Source organism: Hordeum vulgare, chromosome 3H, assembly GCF_904849725.1.
Source record: "Hordeum vulgare subsp. vulgare chromosome 3H, MorexV3_pseudomolecules_assembly, whole genome shotgun sequence".
Lineage (NCBI taxonomy): Eukaryota > Viridiplantae > Streptophyta > Magnoliopsida > Poales > Poaceae > Hordeum > Hordeum vulgare.
The window spans coordinates 196,400,225-196,424,805 of NC_058520.1; the positions used below are offsets into that span (position 1 = coordinate 196,400,225).

The 24,581-nt window shown below is 44.8% G+C and overlaps 2 protein-coding genes across 3 annotated transcripts; one reads left to right on the forward strand and one right to left on the reverse strand.

The window, feature by feature from the left end:
* The first annotated feature begins 12,111 nt into the window (after positions 1-12,111).
* On the forward strand, positions 12,112-15,045 carry LOC123443499. Of its 2 annotated transcripts, XM_045119883.1 has the most exons (5): positions 12,115-12,383; positions 12,461-12,598; positions 12,976-13,231; positions 13,983-14,060; positions 14,675-15,045. In XM_045119883.1, exons 1-5 carry the CDS (start codon positions 12,309-12,311, stop codon positions 14,806-14,808), a joined length of 681 nt encoding a protein of 226 aa, XP_044975818.1. In that variant the 5' UTR covers positions 12,115-12,308; the 3' UTR covers positions 14,809-15,045. The 2 variants fall into 2 exon arrangements, with proteins under 2 accessions (XP_044975819.1, XP_044975818.1); XM_045119884.1 differs by lacking the exon at positions 13,983-14,060 and having other exon boundaries at positions 12,112-12,383.
* A 918-nt stretch (positions 15,046-15,963) lies between these two features.
* LOC123443500 (glutamate--tRNA ligase, cytoplasmic-like) lies at positions 15,964-20,846 on the reverse strand. Its single transcript, XM_045119885.1, has 7 exons — positions 20,689-20,846; positions 19,796-19,961; positions 19,377-19,473; positions 19,138-19,291; positions 17,913-18,991; positions 17,346-17,807; positions 15,964-16,488 (listed from the first exon to the last, which is right to left on the reverse strand). Exons 2-7 carry the CDS (start codon positions 19,930-19,932, stop codon positions 16,258-16,260), a joined length of 2,160 nt encoding a protein of 719 aa, XP_044975820.1. The 5' UTR covers positions 19,933-19,961; positions 20,689-20,846; the 3' UTR covers positions 15,964-16,257.
* Between the last annotated feature and the right edge of the window lie 3,735 nt (positions 20,847-24,581).

Consider the following 24,581-nt stretch of genomic DNA (forward strand, 5'->3'; position numbering starts at 1 on the left):
ATAAACCTTGGTTCCATAAATGAGGGAAGTACTTACCCACATTGTGATATGATAACTCGTTCCTCTTCATGAAAACCCTAGCACATATCACATGTATCAGGAAGGATTTCTCGCGCCGTTGCCGACGAATATCATCACCAACTACCAATTAAATCCACACAAAATTTCATTCACTTGTTCCTGTTTTTATTTGCTTGTATACTTAGTTGGTATCATAAAAAATAAAAATACAAAATATTTATCTTTGCTTGTTACCGATCTTCTTGTTTGAAGTCATGGCTTGTTCTTCCTTTGTTCGTGTTACTCCCAATAATGATGTTGTCAATTTTAAACAAAGGGGAGGAGAAAGTTTGAAAGATCCATGGTATAGGATTTGCTACGCTCAAAATAAAGCAACTAATAGGATATCCACTACTACCTTGCTCCATAATTTTTTTTTTGGTGTGACAACTTGGTATAGGTTTGTCCTTGACACCATCACCGATGGGAACTTCCTAATGTGTCACACTTTGGATGCCTATAATTCCATTGAAAATCTTGTTGGAACACCACCCATTATTATTAATGAAACAAATTTAACCTTGGAACATGTTAAGCAAAGGCTTGATTCTATTTAAATAAAAATGGTTAGTCGTGAACCAATTGAGGAGTTAGATAAAAAATTGCCTAATTATATCACTCAACTTGGGTCATGTGTAGGAATGATTTTGAAAACCTTAAAGGAAAAGGACACTGTTATTGATGAGAGGGTAGAACAAGGTTTGAGTAGAATTTATAAAATGGAGGAGGTGATTGACAAAGTAGGTTCCTCCTTTACACCATCTAAAACTAATGCTAGTACTTCTGGAGACAAAAGTCCCAAGTTCATATACGTTCCTAAAAGCATTAGTTGTCGGGACTCCGATCCTAAGCCATAGAAATCCAGCGTGTAACACATTGCATCCCTTTGCGGTCTCATGCACGGTTAACCCCACGGCTGCCACCTTACCTTAGTTGGGATCGTTTGCGCCTTTTGACTCACGTATGCAATTGTGTCGCTAGAATTCCAATGTCAAAGAACCCAGGTCAACATAACTAGTCATAAACACAAGTGGCTCAACTATACAGAGACAGGCATACATAACCCAGCAAAGCATGTGCCGGTCATCAGCGAGTGTAGGCGAGTCGTAGCAAGCTACAAGGACTCCATTACATCACGTGACATTTCCCCGTAGGGACAGACACAACAACTAAGAAGGATACATGTCGGTCAACCAATGTGTCCGGAGCAGTAGCAAACTACCAAGGCTCGGTGGAAGCACAAAGGGGCATTTCTCTATATAGAGAGCTACTAAGGGCATACGACTAGGTGTCGAACCCCATACATATCACAGTACATCACACGTACGCATGACATACTTGATATGCATAGATACAACAATGGCATCACAACATAACCATACAACATCACAACATTTATTTAGAAGACTCGGAAGACTCTTGCATAATAAGTGCATACAGGTAGGGGTCACATGACCCGACACTCAAGTCATACAAACAAAGTCATACAAGCCATACGAAAGCATTAAAGTTGTCTGAGTACAGACAGATGAAAGGAAAAGGCATAAAGCCTGACTATCTACAGAACCCTTGTGAAAGGGGCCAGGTCGTAGCTGGGACACCAGCTACTCGTCATCATCGACGTCTAGATACAATCCACCTGTTGGCTCGTGGGTGTCTTCTGCAACATTTATTAAACAAACATGAGTACAAAGGTACTCAGCAAGACTTTAGAACACATCTATCTACTCATGCACATGTATCAATAAAGGGGGTTGTGGGGTTTCATGCAGCAAGCCAGCTTTGACTCTTGGCTAGCTTATACTACAACTTTAAATAGTTTTAAACAACTTTTATAAGTCGTACACGAGTCCACTACCACCACAACAATACACTATCATGGATTCCTTCCTGTCTCCCTACGGGAATGCCATACATGATACTCACACTTATCTTGATACTTTTATGAGTAGCCATTAAAGTTATCTATGAACAACATATGTCTCCAAGTAGTCCATATCCGCGGACGCGGCTATTCGAATAGATCATAACCCTGCACGGGTGTACTTCTTCACACACTCTCTCGCCACTTATCGCCATGTGCACTTTACGCACCTCGGAAACCTTCAAGCGGAAGCCCAGCGAGGGAGTCGGCCACGACCGTCAACCACGCTAATACCTAGTCCAAATGTATCGCCTATTTGAGAGTGAACTCGCACGGAAGTCCGGCCGAAGTTTTCGCTACGGCCCCAAACGATGTGCGTAGGGTTCCCAAGCCCACCATCGGGGTGCCACTTGGTACACCATGCCACTACCTACCGCATCATAGCCCACCTCTAAGGTCAGCACTATGCACGGCCTCCAGCATGACTACAAACACCACAAACTACTTGCAACTCCTGGACCGAGTACTAGGCGATTAATAAGCCGAGAGGGTCAATTAAGTATCCCAACGTGTGGTAGTATCTAGTCTTGGAATAAACACACGGAACTCAGTTCCTAAGGACGGTTCCAATGAAACAACCCGCCATGTACTCCTACATAGCCTTTCATCAGTACCTTTACCAAATCAGGTTCCACACTTATTATTTGTCACTAGAACACATTCGTTCATTCCTGTTCATCACCCAGATGAAACAGACCTGACACAATTCTAAGCATAGCAAGCATAGCAGGATAAGACACATCATGGCTCAAGCAACTACCAGGTATGTTAGGTTGCAAGGTTTAGCTATTTACTGTGAAAATGATAGGTCATGCAAAGGAATGGTTTCAACTATCGAAGTAAAGCATTTGAAATATTTTGTCCTAATGCAATAAGTGAGAGCAGGAGCGGGAACATGGGATTTTATCGGGACGATCAAAAATGGTGCTTGCCTTGTTGCTCACTGGAGGGATAAAATCCGTCAGTCGGATATTCGGACGTATCCGGAGGGGCAGAGCCTACCAAAATAATAGCGGCAATCAGTATCATTCATATGCAACAATATGATGCATGATCACGCATGGAATGAAATGTAATATGGTTTAATGTGGCTAACAGAACCTTACTTTGATTCTGATTTGAATTCAAAATTCAAATATTATTTAAAATAGGGTATTTATCAAATTCCTTTAATTGATTTGACCTGATGTTGTTTCATAACTTTGTTTGTCATGCATGAAAGTAGCACCATTATGTTCATTGAATTTTTCTGATACTTCTACATATATTATTTATCAAATTTGGAGTTATCTTTTATTTTCTATGATTTTTCAAAGTTTTCAGCATTTCTGGAATTATTTTTAATCACAGAAATTGATTTATTGCGTCAGGCTGACGTCACTGGGTCAACAACGCCTGGGTCTGGTCAAACTAGCCAATGGGGGCCACTCGTCAGTGTCACAGGGAATAATCCCGCGCTGACTAGCCCCTAAGTGGGGTTTGACCCACCCTGGGGCCCACTGGCAGTGGCACATGGGGGGTTAATTAAGCTCTAATGAGCTCGCCACATCGGCCCCCACCGGAGGGTGGTCACCGGCGACCTTAGCCGCGGCGGAGGGCTCGCCGGAGATGCTCTGGCTTGCGCTACAAGGGGCCAAATCGTGAGCTTCGGGCACCAGCAGGTACCCCTCGCTCGGCCTCATCTACCAGGTGCACAGAGACGGGCTGAGGGTGGCTAGAGGGCACCGGCGACGAGCCGTGGCGGCTGCCGGAGCTCGGGATCACGGCTAGGTAGCTAGGGTGCAGGAGAGAGAGGGGAAAGTGAGGGGAAACACTTAGAAGCTCACGGCAGTGATGAGGAGAGGCTCGGACTGCTAGGGGAGGTAGCGTAGCCAATGAATCAATGACGGCTTGCTGGCGGCCAAAGGTTGAAGATGACGGTGTTGGTGGCGTTGCAGGGCTCGGGGGCTCGATTTCGTTGGCGTAGAGGACGAGATTGACGAGGCGGAGGCGATGAGATGCTCGGGGAAGCCTTGCGGTGACCGGAGATGACGGCGAGCTCGAGCTCGGCTCCAATGGCGGCTGAGAGAGGAGAGGGAAAGATCCCGAATGAGGAAGAGGAGAGGCTTGGAATGGGTTGCGGGGGAGCTTATCTCCCTCGCCAGCGCGACAGGGCAGCCAGGCAGGCACGCAGTTGCGTGCTGCGGGCGGGTGAAGCGGCGGCCACCTCCTGCTGCTGACTCGCGAGGAGGAAGACGACGGGAGGGGTAAGTGGGTTGGGTCAGGTGAGCGGTAGATAGGGTTTTTCCTATTTTCTTATTTTTTGTTTTCTGTTTTACATTTCTGACATTTGTTTGCTTTATTTTTGGCTCCAAACTATTCCTATAAATAGTGAATATAGTTATGGGTGTTATTTGAATTATTTCCAAGTCCACAAAATTATTTCAACATTTTATAATATCCTGAGATATTTAAAACCACATATTTGGGTAATATCACTGGCTTTTGTGAAAAAAATAAAATGCCAAAAGTATTTTATAAATAATATCCACCCGTGAAATATTGTTTCCAATATTTATCAAAAAGAGTGGGCTTTTATGAAGGCCATTTTGGGTTCATTGAAATCACACACTATTTATTTTGGTTTAAACAAGGTGAGGTGCTAGGGTTTCTTTAATCCCTATTTCATTTTTAATGCAATAATAAAACATGAGCACAATCTTGCTAATCACCAAATAGCAAATCCAGGGATGTGACATTAGTACACCTCTTACCAACAGAAACGAAGACCTCAAAACGATTAGTGTTCACCCCAACTTCGTAAACCTGATAAAGGATCCTATTCTTAAGCCTCCTCTTACTCATGGTTGTGATATTAAGGGGCTCAATGTCAAAGATGACAACACTTGAAACGGCGCAATATGCCTAGCTAGGGGCGTAAAATAATAGTGTGTGTTGGGAGACAACCCAATAGTTATCTTTATCTTTGCTTTTTTACTTTCTATTTGTTTGTGATAACATGATTATTGGCTCTGTAATGATTGTGTTTTAATGTTTTAATTTGTGTTTGTGCAAAGTAAAGCCCTTGGGATAATTTGTGTTTGTGCAAAGTAAAGCCCTTTGACGTCCAGTGCAAAATTTATCTGACTTTATGGAATGTATTTTTAAGATGGATGTTTTACATAGTATTGCTATAAAAATTACTTAGGTCTTCCTAATTTTTCAGAATTTTTGAAGTTATAGAAGTATAGGTTCATTACAGATTACTACACACTGTTCTGTTTAAGTCAGATTCTGTTTTTGCTTATGTAGTTTGCTTATTTTGATGATCCTATGGATCGTATCGGGGGTATAAGCCATGGAGGATTTAGTATACAGTACCCTATGCTAAAATTAAATAAGAATCAACTTATAATAGCACCTAGAATTATTTTATAGGTTGCTTATACTAACGGATCTCACGAAGATTTGTTGAGTTTTATGTGATTGAAGTTTTCGTGTTTTGGGTATTATCCCGATGGAGGAAGGACTGAGGAGCAGCAAAAGCCTAGGCTTGGGGATTCCCAAGGCACCACAGGGTAATATTCTAGGAAGAATCAAGTGTCTAAGCTTGGTATGCCCCGGAAGCCAGCCCCTCTTTTCATCTCAATCCATAGGTATGTAACTTGGGGCTATATTTTTATTCATCACATGATATGAGTTTTGCTTGGAGAGTCGTTTGCTTTTGTTTTCTTTTACTTTCAGTTTTCCACAATCATGGTTTGATGGACACATATATTTGAGAGAGATAACACATCATCACAATTTGTTAGAATACTTTATGTGCTTCACTTATATCTTTTGAGCTTAGCAGTTGCTCTAGTACTTCACTTATATCTTTTTTAGCACGGTAGCATGTAGATTTTATAGAAATGTTATGATCTCGTTCTTCACTTATATTTGTTTGAGATCTAGATAATTAGTGATGGTAATTTTCATGGGTCGTAAGACTAGATAAAAATAATGGGTATTCAATGACTGATAATTAAACCATCATATAGCACATATAAAGAAATTGTGGGTTAATGATATTAATGTGGTGATATGGAAAAGGTGTGAGTACATTATTATTAATTAAGATAGGTGTCCATCTTAAGAGATGTTCAACTTCTTGTTCATCTGAAAAGTTAAAAGGGCATGGTGATGATGTGTGAGCATTTCTATTCCTTGTTGAAATCCTAGTGTTGTTTTGTGTCAGAGTCACGCGATGGTTAATTCCTACCAACCCTCTCCCTCTAGGCATGCGAGTAGTACTTTGATTTATGATAAAAATGATAAAACTTTGCAATAAGTATATGAGTTCTTCATGACTAATGTGACACCATGTACATACGCAATCTCACCTGCTCAAATTTGCGAGCCTCTTCGGTACCCTGCATCGCTCGTTCTCACCTTGAGGATCAATGGAACTTTCGCTGGTGCATCCAAACCCCGTGACATGACACACTCTATTGCACATAAACCTTTTTATATCCCCCTCAAAACAACCACTATACCTACCTATTATGTCATTTCCATAGCCATTCCGAGATATATTTCCATGCAAATGCCATCGTCACTTCACATGGCTAGTTTGTTCATCATCATAATGATTTACATGATCATATAGAGCTGACATAATATTTGTGGCAAAGCTACTGTTCATCATATTTTTTATACAAGTCACGCTAGACCTTTACACATCTTGGTACACTGCCAGAGGCATTCATGCATAGTCATATCGTCCTATCAGTTTTCATATTGAGTTATAAGTAAATAAAAGTGTGATGATCATAATTATTAGAGCATTGTCCTAGTGAGCAATTAAAAATGTGGGAGGACAAATGAGCCCACCATAAAACAATGAATGAGATAAAAAGAGAGAAGGGACTTTGCTACTATCCTTTACCACATTTGTGCATCAAAGTGGCACCTTGTTCTTCATATAGAGAGTCTCATGTTATATCATTCATATGCTAGTGGGAATCACTTTTTCATAAACTTAGCTTGTATATTCTGATGACGGGCTTCCTCAAATGCCCGAGGTATTCATGAGCAAGCAAGTTGGATGCACACCCCACTTAGCTTCAGTGGAGATTTCATACAATTATAGCTCTAGTGCATCATTTGCATGGCAATCCCTAGTCCTTGCATTGATATCTATCGACAAGCATCTCCATAGCCCATTGGTACGCCTTATTGATGTGAGACTATCTTCTCCACTTTTACCCCTTTGTAACCTACCACCATATTCTATTCCACCTTTATGGTATGTCCAATGGTTCACACTCATGTATTGTGTGAAGAATAAAAAGTTGATGCATATTGAAAAAGTATGATCCAATTGCCTCACTTGGACACCGTGGTTCTTAACATTTTTATTGATGTGGTGAAGATGGAGATTCACCCATATAAAGCTCGCCATGCATGCACTTTGATCTTCGTCGGTACTTGAAGCTTCCATAGAATGCGCCAGACTAGAGTAATACTTGATGACAATACTTAATTTGTTTGTCTCAACTTTCGTCCATGTTGGTGATCCCACTCCATGTGGTAAGTCGTCTTGACCGAGAAAATACATGTTTTGTTATAGTGCGAGGAAACAAAGTCCTCCATCATCCCCGTAGCTAGGGGTATATTCAAAATATGATTTGCATCAATGGGCTAGAATACTTGCCTGATAAGTTGTTCATCCCAACATCTATTCTCCATATAAATCAGTTCAGAAACTTTACTCAGGATGATATTACCTCTTCGGGTCATTACCTTCATGTTTGGGATGCTAGGAACCCAAGGATCATCCCAAATGTTTATTTGTGTGCCATCTCCAACTCTCCATATGTGCCCCTTTTTGAACGTCTGAATACCACTCCACAAACTCTGCCACCTATAATGAGCTTCCTTTCTTGTGGGTACAATTTAGTAAATCACCATGCGGGAAATATTTTGCTCTCATCACTCTAGCACATAAAGATTCGGGTTCTGCTATCAGTCTCCAACACTGTTTATCTAGAAGATCCAAGTTAAAAGAGTGTACATCTCTGAACCCCATACCTCCATGGCTCTGAGGCACACACATCTTCCACCATGCAAACCAATGCATGTGCCTCTTCACATCCTCATCTCCCCACCAGTACTGAGACATAGTGGTTGTTATCGCATTGCAAATTTGTTTTCGAAGCTTGAAAACTAGCATGGCATATGAAGGAATGGCTTGAACAACAACCTTCACCAACACTTCTTTTCCTCCGAAAGAGAGCATCTTCTCCTTCCATCCTCTTATCCTGTTCAATATTCTATCCACAATATGCTGAAAACAATCAGTTCGCTCCACCCAAACAATTGGGGACAACCCCAAATACTTATCCGTAATCGTATCCGCCATAATATTCAGTGTAGTGCAAACCTCTGCCCGAACTTCCACCGGTGTACAAGGGCTGAAGAAGATGCTCGATTTTGCTTCACTCACCAGCTGGCCCGAGGTAGCACAATAGTCATCAAGAGCATGAGGAAGACTCGCGGCATTAGTGACATCTGCTCGCATCAAAATGAGGGAGTCGTCTGCAAAAAGGAGATGAGAGACGACCGGTGCATCCTTACAGACTCGCACCCTCATCAAGTTACCAATTTCCTCCTCATGGTTGAGCAAACTTGAGAGGCCCTCCCCACAAAGTAAAAACGGGTAAGGTGATAACGGGTCTCCTTGGCGGAGGCCACGAGACGGAGCAAAAAAACTGTAAGAGAATTATTAAACCGGACTTGGTACTTCACTGACCATACACATTCCACAATGAGCGCAACCCAATTTGATGTGAAGACCATCTAAAGCATAATTCTCTCAAGAAACCCCCACTCGGCCCTATCGTAGGCCTTGTGCATCCAATTTGACCGCACATGTTCCAAACTTCCCGGTCCTCTTACTCTTAATAGCATGATAGGACTCAAAAGCAACTAAGAAGTTGTCCGTAATCAAGCGCCCGGGAACAAAGGCACTTTGATTTAGTGAAATAATCTCTCGCAATAGATATTTTAGCCTATTGGTTAGCAGTTTTGAAATCACCTTGTAGACCACGTTACAGAGACTGATTGGATGGAACTGTGTGATGACTTTCAGATTTTCCACCTTTGGGATAAGAACAGGTGTGGTGTTATTCCAACCCTCTGATATCTTTCTATTATTCACTACCATCAACACTTCATCAACTAAATCATCTCCGATAATGTGCCAGAATCTCTTGTAAAACACCGCATGAAGACCATCAGGTCTCGGTGCCTTAAGGTCACCAATGTTATACATAGCTCTCTTCACTTCCTCCCTAGTATAAGGTTTCATTAACTCATCATTCATCTCAGCCAAAACTCTAGGCTTTACCTTGTCCAAGACATTTTGGTTCGTATCTTGCACTTCAGAGGAGAATAGACCCTCAAAATAATTCGCCACATGCCCCTTGAGTTGGTCCTCATCCTCAATCCAATCACCTGACTCTCCCTTCAGTTTCTTAATAAAGTTTTTCTTGCGTCTTCCAGTGGCTGCGTGATGAAAGAAATCTATATTTTGGTCACCACGACATAGCCAGTCAGCATGTCCTCTCTGCATCCAATATATCTCTTCTTGCTCAAGAATATTTTCAATCTACATGTGTAGCACATGTTGTCGAGCAACAACCTCATCTGACAGCGGCCCCGACAACACATCATTAAGCTCCTTCTACAGTTTCCTCAGCCGGGTTCTAGGGCCCTTAAGTGTTTCTTTATCCCATGTATGCAACGCTGCATGTATATCTCCTGTGACTTGCGAGTATGGTTGAATTCCTCTAGCTTTTCCCCGATCCCATGCAGTCTGAACTATCACCTCGACATCTTCCTCCGCGAGCCATCTTGCTTCAAATTTCCTTGGACCCGTCGGACCCCTTGGTTGTGAACCTTGATGGAAGTCAGTGTCAATCAAGATCGGTCGGTGATCCAACTTGTTAAAAGGTTCATTTGAAACACCATATATTGGAAACATATCTGCCCAAGTGCTACTCGAAACAGCTCTGTCAAGCTGTTCTCGTATTTGACCTCTTCGCGAGCTGAAAATGTCCCCCGAATAGCCAAGGTCATCAAGCCTGCAGTCGCTCAGCGCACTGCTAAAAGCATGCATACAACGTTGGGGGCGTGCCTGCCCCCCTTCTTTCTCATGAGCATGTAATATTTCATTAAAGTCCCCTGCCACTAACCATTGCAGACCAGTCATTGCGTGAAGTTCACGCAAATACTCCCACGACAAGTGTTTCCAGTTGCTACCTGGCTCGCCATAGAATCTAGTGAACCGCCATCCTGCAGGTGTTTCCTCCTTGATGCGTATGTCTATGAAGTTTGCCCGAGCTTCCCAAGATGAGACTCCCATGCTGGTTTGCCAAAGCATGATCGGTCCTCCACTTCTGTCGTCACTTTCCCACACTTCCATCTCATCAAACCCCAATCTCCTCCTTAGTTTTCCTGCCTTAGCCTTGTCCAGATGTGTTTCAGATAGGAACAACACATCTGACTTTATTCGCTCTTGGATCCCCAAGAGCGCCCGAACTGCCGCAGGTTTACGCATCCCACGGTAGTTCCATACAAGGATTTTCATTGCGACCGGTCGAGCCCCTTCTCGGAGCTCGCCGATAAATTGTGGCTGGCATCCATCACAACCGAGTTGTCCTTCCTTAACCTCTTCGAATCATGCGATGAAGTGTCACCATCCTCATCTTCCTTCTATGTGATCAATTCCATCTGCGAGTGAACCACCACCGCATTTGACATAGCGACCGGGGGCTCCTGTGCTTGGGCTGACAGCCCCGCTTCGGTAGCTGCAGGGTTCGTGCTCTTCTCCTCAAAGGTAAGACTTTTTCGCCCAGAAAATTTATCTCCTACCTCCCCCCAATAGGTTTCACAGGGCTATTGCTAGTGTCATTCAGATCATCATCATCATCCGAGCCATTGTTTCTTCCCCGACCACCCGTGTTAGCCCTGTCCTTCTGCCTACCCTTCAAGCTTTGACCTGTTTGCCTCCTTACTCCTGGCCGAGCTGCAAGTATGAACTCACCCTACTCCATGTTCTGCGGGTCATGCTTTCCATTACCATGCTCGAGGTATGTATGTCCCATATGGCCACACACATAGCAGAACACCGGCATCTTCTTGTATAGAACCGAGTAATACACCTTCTTTTTATCCTTCGTGATAGAGACATATCTCATCAGTGACTCATGGATGTCAAGCTTAACTCTGATCCTCACAATCCTTCCATCACCCCACCTGGGGTTTAGCATTACCTTCTCCACCGTTCCAACTTTCTTTGTCAATGATTGAACCACGTGTTCCTTCCCGAAGAGTGGAGGAAGATCAACAATCTGGATCCAGACTGCAAGTTTATCCAGCACCACTTCATCGTATCTGGTGTATCCATCATACTTCTCAATTAGCACTCCATGATCACGAAACAGCCAAGGACCCTCTTCCAATCCCCCAGGCAGTTTACTATCAGGGAGAATAGGTTTTCGCCCAACGGTTTGAAGGTTACTCCGTGCGCTAGGCTCCACACAAGTCTCATCGTCTCGTAGAACAAACCCCTACTAAAAGGCTTGTTCGTATGCACCATCGCCAGCGCCATGAACTTCGCTTCCTCGATCTCATGTGGGAACTCCTGATTAAAGATCAGATCGTCCTCCTCCCGCTCCTGAAGATTGAGTTTCTCGATCATCTCCTCAACTCCGATTGGCTTTCCTCCGGAGGCTGCGCTTCCTGCTGACGGTTGCGATCCCGATCCCGTCATGGCCAAAACCTAGCAAGCTACGTATTCCAGCCGCCAAAACCCTAGCAACCCGCAAAAGGAACCAAGGTCGGGTAGAGTTCGGGATCGAGAACCTAGTCGAGAAGGAGTAGGATTGGTGGTAGAGTTCGGATCAGCCTTGCAGTGTCGCCACGAGAGGTATCTAAAACCCGAGGGGAAAACCCGTTTTAGATGCTCTTTTTTTTTAAGGCGGTTTTAGACGCTCTTACGTACACGTATAAAGCGTTTTTTGTTTTTGTTTTGAGAAACGCTTACGTTTTCTTCGGTGGGCTCTGAAAGAGCACGTAAAAAACAACAGTACGAGCCCACCCTACTGGAAAAAAGCCCATACACTCGACCTTCTCCCCTTCACATTTCCACCTGATCTCGCCGCCGCGACGCACCACCGCCGGCGCTGACCTGCCCTTCCCAACATCCGCCTGCTCGAAGTGCGTCCTGTTTTTGCTTTTATTTCGAGCGTCTCCTCCGTGCTCAGCGGGCTACCGCCCTGCAGCAGATCCCGCGACCCCGATGCCTACTCAGGCCGCCCCGACGCCTCCTCCCGCCGAACCGCTGCCAAGTTCGTCAGATTCTACCTCCCCTACGGTTCGCGACCTGTCCCCTGCTGCTTATGGTTTAGAGTTATTTATTTTTCTGACGTGCTTTGAGTGGGGATGACCCAGGAGGACGCTGAGGCGGATGCGGAAGGCACGCCGTCGAGGTCTGGGCCAGTGGGGACAGTAAGCTGGGGAACTGGGACCCTCGTAGGCGTATTCACCGGTCTTCTCTACGGCGGGGCCAAGGAGGCCAACGCCAACGTCGTAAGCTACCGCCCCACTTCATTATTACATCTTCCTTTCTGTTACTGCCTCGTATGTAACCTTTGTGGATGTAAAAATGGAGCTGATTAGTGATAATAATCAGTACACATATATAGGAACTAGAGTTCTAGCATAATTTTGTAAATTTACAAAATACAGACTACCTTATGCAACAGTATTGAATTAGAACATATATATAGGAAATTACTCGTTACCTACTTAGGATTTGGTATCCCAAAAATTTGATTAGATATTTACCCCTTTCTTTCTTTCTTTTTGCTGAGGATGATATTTCACTCCTTTCCCTCTAAATGTTAGCATGCTTTAGGCCAAAAGAATGACTTATGTGAAAACTACATTCGTATCCTATTTTACAGAGCAAAGATGCTGAAGTGATGTTGAAGATGGGGAGCACCACAGACAAGCGCGAACAGTATAGGTTGATGAGAGATGCCATGGAGAAAAGGTTCATCCGGGTTGCCAAAGGCTCACTAGTTGGTGGTGCTCGCCTTGGGATGTTCACTGCAACTTTCTTTGGCATACAGAACCTTCTTATTGAGAACCGTGGGGTACATGATGTGTTCAATATTGCTGGAGCTGGCTCGGCTACTGCAGCCGCTTTTGGGCTTATATGTATGTATCTCACCATTTTTTATCTTGGATTTTAGTTGCATTTGGTTAAAACATCTCATTGGTCACCAAAAAACATTTACCTATTATTGTATACTAAGGTATAACATGAAAAGCTTATGAAATATACTATAAACTGATTAAAATGGAATATAGAACAGCACCGCATTCATAGTTAGAAGTTAACCAGACATACCCTCAGTGTGTTGCTATGGCTAACCCTGGTTTGTAACTACTACTCTTTGTTAAATACTCCCTCCGTCCCAAAATTCTTGTCTTAAGTTTGTCTAGAAATGGATGTATGTATACATCCATTTCTAGACAAACTTAAGACAAGAATTTTGGGACGGAGGGAGTATTCTGTTGTTGGCAATGATTATACTATTAGTTATCACAGGCTATTTAGTTAACTGTAAGGTTGGCTGCCTCTAGAGGCCTTCTATGGCTATGTAACCCCTAACATTTGATGATTGCAGTATCGGGTATATGGTTTGATGGAATTGGCCTGCCAAGATACGTCTAATGGAATTTTTGCATCAATCAAGATACTTGAAATTTTTTTATTACTTGTGGAGGAAGAATACATATCATAATGTTTGCCTAAATATCTTGATGATTCTTGATATCCATATTGTTTTCCTTAATCAGCATATATCTTCAGAAACTGTAAATAATATCATCGTTTGTATTTACTATTAATAACTGATATTGCTCGGTATACTGGATTCATCTCAACTGATGTCTATACCTTCAGTACCTGGTTCACCAATGTGGCGTGCAAGGAATGTATTGGTTGGATCTGCTCTAGGTGCCGGAATTTGCTTTCCCCTTGGTATTCTCACCTCCATATACTTTAGTGGTTTTCTAGACTAGCTTCGTCGGATATGCAGATCATTTCTTTATGGACCTTTGCTTGTGGGCTGGTTAGTTATGGACCTGATGATGCAAATATTAATAGATGTGTAATATCCTCTATGATAGATTAATAGTATAGAATTTAGTGCAAAGTAAATAGCATCTTCGTGCAACGCTTTCTTCCATACTTAATTGTAGCCCTCGTGTTCCATTCTTTTAAGAATGTTTGAACTTGTCTCATTATGGGTAGCCTATAATTTCACCTTTTCACACGTTAAGCTTAGCCTATGCTACCTTCTCATTATGTATTTCTTTGTGGCCAAATACCAGTCACCTAGGTTCCTTGTTCATGTGGGGGTGCTTTAATAAGTGTTATTATTATTAGAAAGCAGATGCACATAATCCATTTATATACAGCCATCTTGACATAAGCATCTGCATTACTAACACTCTGCGCCACCAGTTGCCAATTTAGCAGCGTCATGTCATTCTTAAACAATGGTTATTATACACCATGTGAATTAGTTAAGTCTGCTGGTGACTTGTTGTGGTTATTTGCTCAAGAAGCTCACGTTGGGAATTCTTCTACAGGTTGGGTACAGTTGAAGCTCGCAGAAAAGGCCAATCTTGAGATTGAAAATTCAAAATCGTCGTCGGATTTACAAGGCAATCAAAGTCGTGTGGGGGCTGCTATAGACAGACTAGAGAGCAGCCTGAGGAAGTAACAGTTTGTACCCATGCAAGGAGCCAAGGACCTGTTGTCAACACCCACGGCTATTTTACTTTTGTTTTGTTCATGTACTTGTCAATTGTCATAGGAATGCCGTTACTCTTTGAAGTGGTAATGGCAGCAAGGGAAATTGTCTCTTGTATGAAGATAAATTTTGATACGAACTCCTTGCTGGAGCTGGATATTTCTAGTTAAGTTACATATTTGGGTGTTTGTGCCATTATGACCTCTATGATCAGCATTGTGCGTAGTATTCATGACTTCTCGTCAGCTTGACAATACCTCGGGAAGGATCCTGCCATCTTTTATTTTCTTAGTAAGTTTGTATCAGTGGTCCATCACAAACTATGCTTGTTTGGTTTGATGCCCATGTTTACTAGTTAAGTTTGTAACCAATTTTCTTGCACATGAATTGTCCTGTAAAGCTGGAGGAGATAAAACAGTCGCTAAAATTTTGACAAATCAGTCAACCTTCATGGGCATCGGACTTATGCAATGTGAACCCACGTCAAAACCTTAGCAGATATAGGGGGTATTCATTTAGGCTTAACTTTGGCTCAGCCAAAAGCACAAAAATAGGTGATTTGGGGGCTTTAAGCCAAACTCCAAAAGGGAAAGTAAAGGCTAATCAAACACCGAAAGTGATGTTCAACAGTAGAATCAAAAAAAGTGAAAAATTCAGATTTTCTTTTTTGTGCCAAACATTGACAAATATTTTGATTGGTTGCAAGGTTTCATCATGATTTTTTTCTTTTACCACGTTTTCCACAAATGTCATCCGGTGATGAAATTTTGCAAGCAATCAAAACATTTGTCAATGTTTGGCTCACAATAAAAAATCAGAACTTTATTTCCGTTCTTTACTGTTCACCCGAGCTCACACAAGATCAGGGCCAGAACAACCACATCCAACCAAACACGCCTTACACGACACACCGTTACTGCAGTATATCAACAGGAACATTCTTAGTATATCAACAGGAACATCCTTAAACACAACAGCATCAGAACAACGGCAACAGCACAACAGATCAACCGGTGTTTCATCCGACACACAACAGGCTCAAGAATATAATTGCAGCTTCAATCGCAAAAAGGACTGCAATACAGATGAAAATTAAGAGCAAGTGAGGTTTGAAACATGGCAGTATTTCAACAGGAACATTCTTTAATATTCAGACATGACATTTACCACAGATCTGGATACGATAACCCAAATCTCATCTTGATATTTGTTCCACACAATCCCATATCCTGGTAGCAGTTGGCGTATACTCAAACATGCAAAAGGAATTGATACACTGGATAATCAAGTCCGAGACACTGAAGAACCAAAATCTGAAGTTCCAAGTTTCAGCCATTACAACAGCAGTTTTGATACCAATAAGGCTGCAACTTAATGCCCAAAAACGTACCACAATTTAACTAACATCGTTTGTAGAAGCTAGGCTCCAGTAACAATCGATGTGGACTTCTGTCGGCCGTCTGGAATGGCAAAAAGCATAATTGGCTTGGACGACCTGACAAATGGAACATCACACCTGTAGTACCCTTTCCTTTCGAGCTGTATAACTTCTCCTTTCTTCACGCTCCGCATGTTCGGGTCTCCAAGAGCTAAAGCTTCTCGTCGAGTGCAAGGGTTGAGATTGTCAAGGAAGTCCTCATCTTCTTCCAGCTACAAAATGTGCTAGATATTAGGATCTAAAGTACATGTAGATACCACTTAAAGATGGACAGAGACATGTGCACAATGATGGAAAAGATAACTCATCCACATCATGACATACATATAAAAAGAAAACTAAATATCATCAGCATCAGATTTCAACACTAGTAGGACAGAGTATGGATAGGTTGCCATGTTGAGTCCCAAGGACCAACCAGTTCATCAAAAGTCTTGAGCTGTTGACTGTTGAGGCAAGATAAGTTGGCCAAACCATGTATACTTGAAAACGGGGGATTAGATGATTTGCCACACTTTATCAGGGGTTTGATGATTTGCCCCAGGATTGTGTGAATGGCAAGTGGACCCGGCCCCACCCGTCAATCTCAGGGGGAGGGGCAAATGATTAAAGTGAAAAGTAAAGTGTGGGTTAAGATCTAATTTCTCAGTTGAAAACATAGTAATTGTGCTACAGAAGTACTCCCTCCGTCCCAAAATAAGTGTCTCAACTTTATACTAGCTCTAGTATAAATTTATACTAAGCTCAAGACACTTATTTTGGGACGGAGGGAGTATCTAACTAGTCCAAGTGAAAAAGCCTAACCAGTCTAAGTGAAAAAGCCCAACCAGTCTAAGGGAAAAAGCCTAACTAGTCTAAGTGAAAAAGCATGCATACTACTAGAATGATAGCACAAAACGTGCATAGTTGAAAACATAGTAACTGTGCCACAGAAGTATCTAACTAGTCTAAGTGAAAAAGCCTGCATACTACTAGAATGATGATAGCACATATGCAGTATAAGAATATGGTTCTGGTGACCATGTGGGTGCATGCCTACCAACATGAAAGTTAAAACATGGGTTCTTACCTTCTTTTTATTAATTAGGTAGTCAAATTCTACCAAAGAGAGAGACACAAGATCTTCAATATCTGATAGCCATGTTAGTTTCAGCTTTGTCATCTTCACTGACCCTTCAAGATGGAGTTCACCAACGAGCTGAGTAACTGTTCCATTAGTCTTGATTTCTCTAATGATAGCATTTCCCCAGTCCATCAAAGTAACTTCCTCGCCCACGCTAACGACTGATGCATCAGCATACTCTAGCCAAATTCTGTTTGCAAACGTTGTAGCCTTCTTTCCAGCACCCTCGTGTTTCTTGTGCCTTGGTAAGATTCGAACAAATGGTTCCTCTGGACCATTAGTAAGGGTCAAAAGCACACGTTTGTCTTTCAGCACAGCAGTATGCCTTCCACACACTGGATCAACTATCTTCTTGTTGATTGTCCAGAGTTTATCCCACTCCATAAGATTGAGATTTTTCGAAGCACCCTTCACAAATAGGAAATACAAAAAAAAGTAAAAGAGAGTTAATAACTCAGTTACTCATATGCATATAGTTGCAAGATCGTAAAGAGCAATTCATTAGAAAATTACCTGCTCCAGTATAAATTGGATCAATGCTTCAATCTTCAAGCCACGGCGTACTATGCCTTGTACAGTGGGAAAGCGTGCGTCGGTCCAGTCCTCCACCATCCTGTTTTGGACGAACCACAGAAGCTTGCGCTTGCTAAGAACGGTATAAACCATATTCAGCCTGCTGAACTCATAGATTTCTACCCTCCGCAGGCCCATGTCTTGAAGAATACGATAGTACTGTGCATTCCGATCATGGTATTCGCTCGAACGAAGAGCATGAGTCACTCCTTCTAGTGCATCCACAAATGGGCAAGCAAAGTCATAAGTTGGATAGACCTTGTATTTTGAGCCAACGCGATGATGGGGATCAGGGTTGCAACGGTAGTAAACAGGATCTCGGAGTGATTTGTTTGGGTCCTGCATGTCAAGTTTACCACGTACACAGCACTCGGTACCCCTTTTGGTGCCATTAACCATCTCTTTCCACAACGACAAGTTCTCCTCGACAGTACTGTTTCTACGCTTAGATTCCACACCATCCATCCTTTCACTCCTCATTTGCTCCTTGGGTGTATCATCAACATATGCCTTTCCCTGCTTAATCAAACTTTCAGCCATTTCCATTAGCTTTGGAAAATGATCTGATGTGTATGTAACTACATCGTATTTAACACCAAGTGTCTCAATATCTTTCAGGACATTCTCAACAAATTCATTGCTTTCTTTAGAAGGATTTGTGTCATCAAATCGAACTATTAGACGCCCTTTATATCTTTCTGCAAAATACTTGTTCAACAGTGCAGCCTTTGCATGACCAATGTGGAGATACCCGCTAGGCTCTGGAGCAAAACGAACGCAAACTTCGCCAACTGTGGCACCTGGGAGATCTATTTCATGACCCGACGTATTCTCCTTCAAACCAGGCACCTTTTCTTTCAAGCTTGGAGCAGGAGATTTGCCAATTCCACGCTTTCCAACATAAGCAGATGTAACTTCATCTAGTGCATCCGCATAGTCTGCAGCTACACTGTTGAACCAGCGGACAAGGCTCTGATATTTCTTTGACCTCCTTAGACTTTCCCATCGTTGACCAGTTCCTGAGGAAAAGAGTTGTTACCTCCAAGGCAAGACGAGAGAGAGAGAGAGAGGAAAGGAGGGAGGGAGGGAGGAAGGGAGAGGGAGAGAGAAAGAGAAAGAGAGAGACACATTAATTACTCAACCATGAAAGAAGCCAGGTAATTACCTGTGAGATTTGACCACACAACAATATCAGCAATTGATAAACCATAACCAACCAAAAAGGTTCGAGATGACAAGTATCCATCAAGAAATGAGCAAGCAGCTTCAAATTCAGAGCCTGACAGAATGAGTGGTGCATACTCGAGCCATTGGTCAACCTACACATATGAAAACAATAGCAACTCAGGAAATAGTGAGATGATCTTGAAAATCAATTACAACCCCAATAAAAGCAAAACATACATGTGATGCCTGAATATGGTCTTGGCCATAGAAGCTGGAAACAGATGCAGCACGTGCAATGTACCGGAGAATTGTGTTGACACCATGTATAAAATCCCTGTACAGAATCATGATAGAATCATTGAGACACTACAAAGTACCATACAAAAATATTGCCATATTTCACCAATAAAACTGTTTTGGTTGACACATCATGTTCTAACAGTCATCAGTTCCATCACAATAATTTCCTTGAACCAATAATATAAGACGAGGAGATTAAAATAAGAGGTAACCTTCAGAGTCGACTACAGTAACTATTCAAACATATATCATGGTAGTAAAGTGTCCACAAATAATTGTAACATAAGGAATGTAGTAATTTAATCAGAAAGAGACGGAGAGAGCCTAAAAGATGTACTTGAACATTGATCACTTACCCAGAACTGAAGTGTAGTGTGGGCACTGAACCTGAGGCAAGGGTCGGATCAATGATTAGAGGAACACCTGCAATCTTAGCAGCCGAAATGATGGAAAGTGGGAGGCTGTCCTGGGGGAATGCTAGTTTGAGCTCCATTCAGTCCCTTGCAATCCGAAGAGCGGAACCTGCCGCAGACAAATGTTAGTGGATCAATGAATAAGTCATGACTCGCACCCATGTTTATATTTTCATTTTCACAAGCAGCAAAGATGCATTAACCCCACAATTTAGCAAAGATGCAAAAGTAAACTTGATCGTTGGAACATTAATTAGGTCAAGCAGATTTCAGAAGACCCAGACATGGTAAAATGAACGGACTTAGCGGTTACAGCAATTAAGCCTTTGGACTAGAAACTGCTTTAAGCAAATTGCGAACCTTTGGCCGACAATAAGCACACTTCATGTTGTGGCGCAACTCTCACATGATTCATCGCATGAGCAACAGCCGTTATTAATTTCTACTCCCTCCGTCCCAAAATACTTGTCTTAGGTTTGTCTAGAAATGAATGTATCTAAATACTAAAGTGTGACTAGATACACTCATATCTAAACAAATGGAACTATGGAAGACAAGAATTTTGGGACGGAGGGAGTACAAAGATAAAAACATTAAGAATAAAACGCACTTTGCGGCAAGCAGACTGTCCCGAGTTCACATTCACAAGAGATAAAGTTTCTGTAGACTCTTGTATTTTGAGACGACACGGCATCAGATCAAGGTCTGAGACCGAAGCTGGGGCATGGAGAAGGGGCGGATCTAGATAGCGTGCCGGACGCACACCGCCACAACCAAAACTTGGAGGTTAATCGGTTTGGGTTTAAGCAATTACTGGGTGACTGTGAAGCTCATACCTGAAAATCGGATGTCCAAGATGGCGGACGGAGTGAAGACAGCAAGGGCGGCGATGGCGGCGGCGATGGCGGCGGCAACGCGGAGGGTCAGGAGGAGGCGGAGGTGGTGACTGCGGCCGGCGGCTATAGGGACTAGGGCACCGCGGACCAAAAGAGATTTATTATTATAGCCGCATCAGGTCGGGTTGGACTTGGGGACGGGTGGCTCGGAGCCAACATACACACGCCGTGTTTTGGTAGCCTCCACGGAGGACGCATTAGACCAAAAAAATTCAATCAAACTTACTATTCATTGTTTAATAGAGTACTAACGGAGGACGCATTAGACCAAAAAAATTCAATCAAACTTACTATTCATTGTTTAATAGAGTACTAGTACATAGTAGATTTTTACTGAACTATGTTCTCACTCGAGCACTCACTCGAGCACCCTTGCGGAGACGAGCTGAGCAGAGCGAGGGTATGTTCGACCCACCAATCCCTCGAACGACCACCCCTCCTGAGCCCTGGGCGCCTCGCCCTCGCCCTTGCCCTGGTGCCCCTCCCGAGCCCCGGCCGCCTCGCCCTCGTCCCGCCGCGTCGCGCCCCTCCCGAGCCCCGTCCGCTTCGCCCTTGCCCATCGCGTCGTGCCCCTTCCGAGCCCCGTCAACCTCGCCCTCGCCCCGCCGCGCCCTCCCGAGCCCTGACGGACTCGCCCTCACCCCGCCGCATCGCGCCCCTCCTGAGCCACGGCAGCCTCGCCCCTCCCGAGCCTCAATCACATCGCCCTTGCCTCGCCGTGCCCCGACGGCCCTCCTCTTCCCCCTCGCCCTCTTCGATGGCCATATTGAGATTGCCTCGAAGTGCACCTCTTCCCCATCTCACACAAATCCTACCAAACACAGTCTCATACAAGCATGTCTCGACACATACATGACCACCAAACAACTAAAGATGCATGTACTCATCATGTCTATACTTAGCATGCATCAACCCTCGAAATAGGCTTTCGCCCGCTATATGGATATAGCAACCAACCGATACAACATCCCGATCAACGCTGGGGCGGACAGCACAAGCACGCCCAAAAGAAAATACAAGAGAAAATAAGAGGAAAAATGCCAACAACGTCGGATCAACGAAAGCTACGGCTCCCCGCGACCGCTGTGCCCACCGAAAATAACCACCACGCTCCAAAGCCACCGAGTTGCCGTGTACCAAGCACCACCTTCAAGAAGGAATGCGACGATGACGACGCTGCTGCCCGGACGAATCCTAGGATTTCTCCCGGTACATGGAGGGTGGTGGGGTGAGAGGGTCACCCGACGCCCTTCAGGAAGGATGGCAGCGCCCGCGGGCGTCACCGCGTTGGTGCCGGCAAGACCCGACATGGATTTCTCCCGACCCTTCGCACCCGTCACCCAGGACCAACCTTCGGCTTCACCACACCCGCCGCCCACAAACATGCACCAACACAGTCACGAGGACACCATCGTTGTCTCACCACGGCCAACGAAGCGAGGCCGATCGGATCCAAACGAGACACCCGTAGACAAGGACCGATAGCACCGCATCCACGAGGGAGGGAACAACCTCCACCGGCTTAGGCGGTAGCAGACCGGGCATAGTAGCAGAGGCACACCAGACCAAATGTCCAGCCGAGCTCAGAACGGGTCCGTGCAGCTCCGCCGCCACAGCAGTCGCGACGCAACAGCCGCCGTCCTTGTCGCGAGGAGCTCGCCAGAGCCACCGGAGAACAACCCACCGCAGTCCCCCAGCAGGCCCACCCTGACCCAGATCGGGCCCATAGGGCCTAGATGTGAGCCAGTCGGGCGCCACCGGCCGCCGCAAGCCATGGGCCATCACCGCCAACAAGGGGCACCGCCTCCGCACCGCCGTCGTCCAGATTCACGCCGGAACGCCGCCGGCCGAAGGGCTCCGCCGCCAGGACCGCATGCCCGAACCGAGGTCCAGCGACGGGGGAAGAAGGGGGCCCGCCATCGTCGGACTGCGGGGCACCGCGTGGGCAACGCCCGGCCGCGCTCGCCAGCGGTAGCGGCGAGGGGGAAGGGCGGCGGTGACTCGCGGGAAGGGAGAGGAGTGGGGAGTCGCCCCGGTCGCCTCGCTCAGGAAGGGCGACGCGGGGGGGGGGGGGGCGAGGAACGGTTCCGGTTTCCTCAGCATGCATCAACAGGGAACAACTATGCTAGGGTGAGAACAACTACCAAACATAGAGGATCGGCTTGACTTGACAGGAGCTTGAGCGGCTCGCGGAGCCCGACAAAGCAATAACTGTAGTGTGAGGTGGGCTCAGTGGGTAGCGAGTGCCATGACAATGGCATTGAGAGCATATGCAGTCTCACGCAAATCTGGGCTCGTACGGCTCGCGAACGTGTGTGTTCATGGATAGCACCCCAATCCGTCTCACTTTTTTTTGGAATGATGGCTTGAGAAGAGCCCGGCTTTGAATTAACAAATCCATCAACCAACCAGGATTACAGACTCAAAACCAACACAAAGAGAAAATAAACGACAAGATCCAAAGGTGTTGGTAAGAAGCTCACAAGCATCGGACACACCAAGCTAAAAAGGGATCAACAAGGAGAAGCATAGCTCGGAGATGGAGAGGTCCTCATCGTGAGCAGAACATCAGGGAAAGAGAATGTCGACCCTCGATCAACACGTCCAATGACGAGGAAGAGCACGCCGTCGTCTAAACACTAGAAGCCCCGACACGACATATCAGCCCAGCTCCAATGTCAAAGAAGGGCCCTGCCTCCTCACCTAGCTCGAAAGGCGACGCACCATTGACAAGAGAGGTAGTTCTCCCTAGAACATGAGAGATAGTCGCCGGCAGGCTGCAGCTGGAAAGAAACCTAGCACACCCAACAAGCCACGGATAGATCACCAAGAGCAGAGCATCGCCGAATCCCATGGTCCGATCACGGGAAAGGAGGAGATGCCGAGCCAGATAAAGACGAGCAGCAGCTAGAACTCCCGGAGGACGAAGCGTACCCAAGTGAAGTCACTGAAAGATGGGCTAATGCTCTCATGCGACACTAAGAAGGGTGTTCAAAGGAGGGGAACCCGATCCCCTCGTACCTGGAGGAACCACAGTCCTGGTAGGACACCCTGCAGCAGCCCGGAGAGCTCCCGAAAAGTGAGGGACCACTTAGGAATATGTCATCATCGTGGGAGATCAACTATCGCAGCCGTTGCACACGAAGCACAACGCCGAGCAGTCCCACGCCCACCAAGCTCCCAAAAATGGCTCCTTCAGGAAGGACGTGACGCCAAAGGCACCGCCGCCATCCAAACTACGTTCATGATTTCTCACGGGAAGCAGGGGAGAGAGGTGGAGGAACAAACCAGATCGGTGCCTCCAAGGAGGGGAGTGACGCCCTCAAGGTCAGATGGTATTTCTCCCGGTCTTCACTTCCCCGCCACCCACACCTCAATGGAGCGAGAACCGGCGCCCCACGACGTGCAGACCAGATCCGGACGGGGCAGGGCTTGCCCGGTAACATATGAGTGATACGTCTCCAACGTATCTATAATTTATGAAGTATTCATGCCATATTTACAATAATTCTATATGATTTCGGTATGATTTTATTGGAACTAACCCGGACTGATGTTGTTTTCAACAAAACTACCATGTTGTCGTTTTTTGTGCAGAAATAAAAGTTCTTGGAATGGGCTGGAAATTTACGGTGATTTTTATGGACCAAAAGAGACCCCCAAAGCACTAGAGCTGGGCCAGGAAGTGGATGAGGAGGTCACAAGCCTGCAGGGCGCCCCCCTAGGCCGCACCCCCTGGCTTGTGAATTCCTTGCGAACCTTCCTGGCGTGATTCTGACGCCAAAAATTCCTATAAATACCAAAACCCCCAGAAACAAACCTAGATCGGGAGT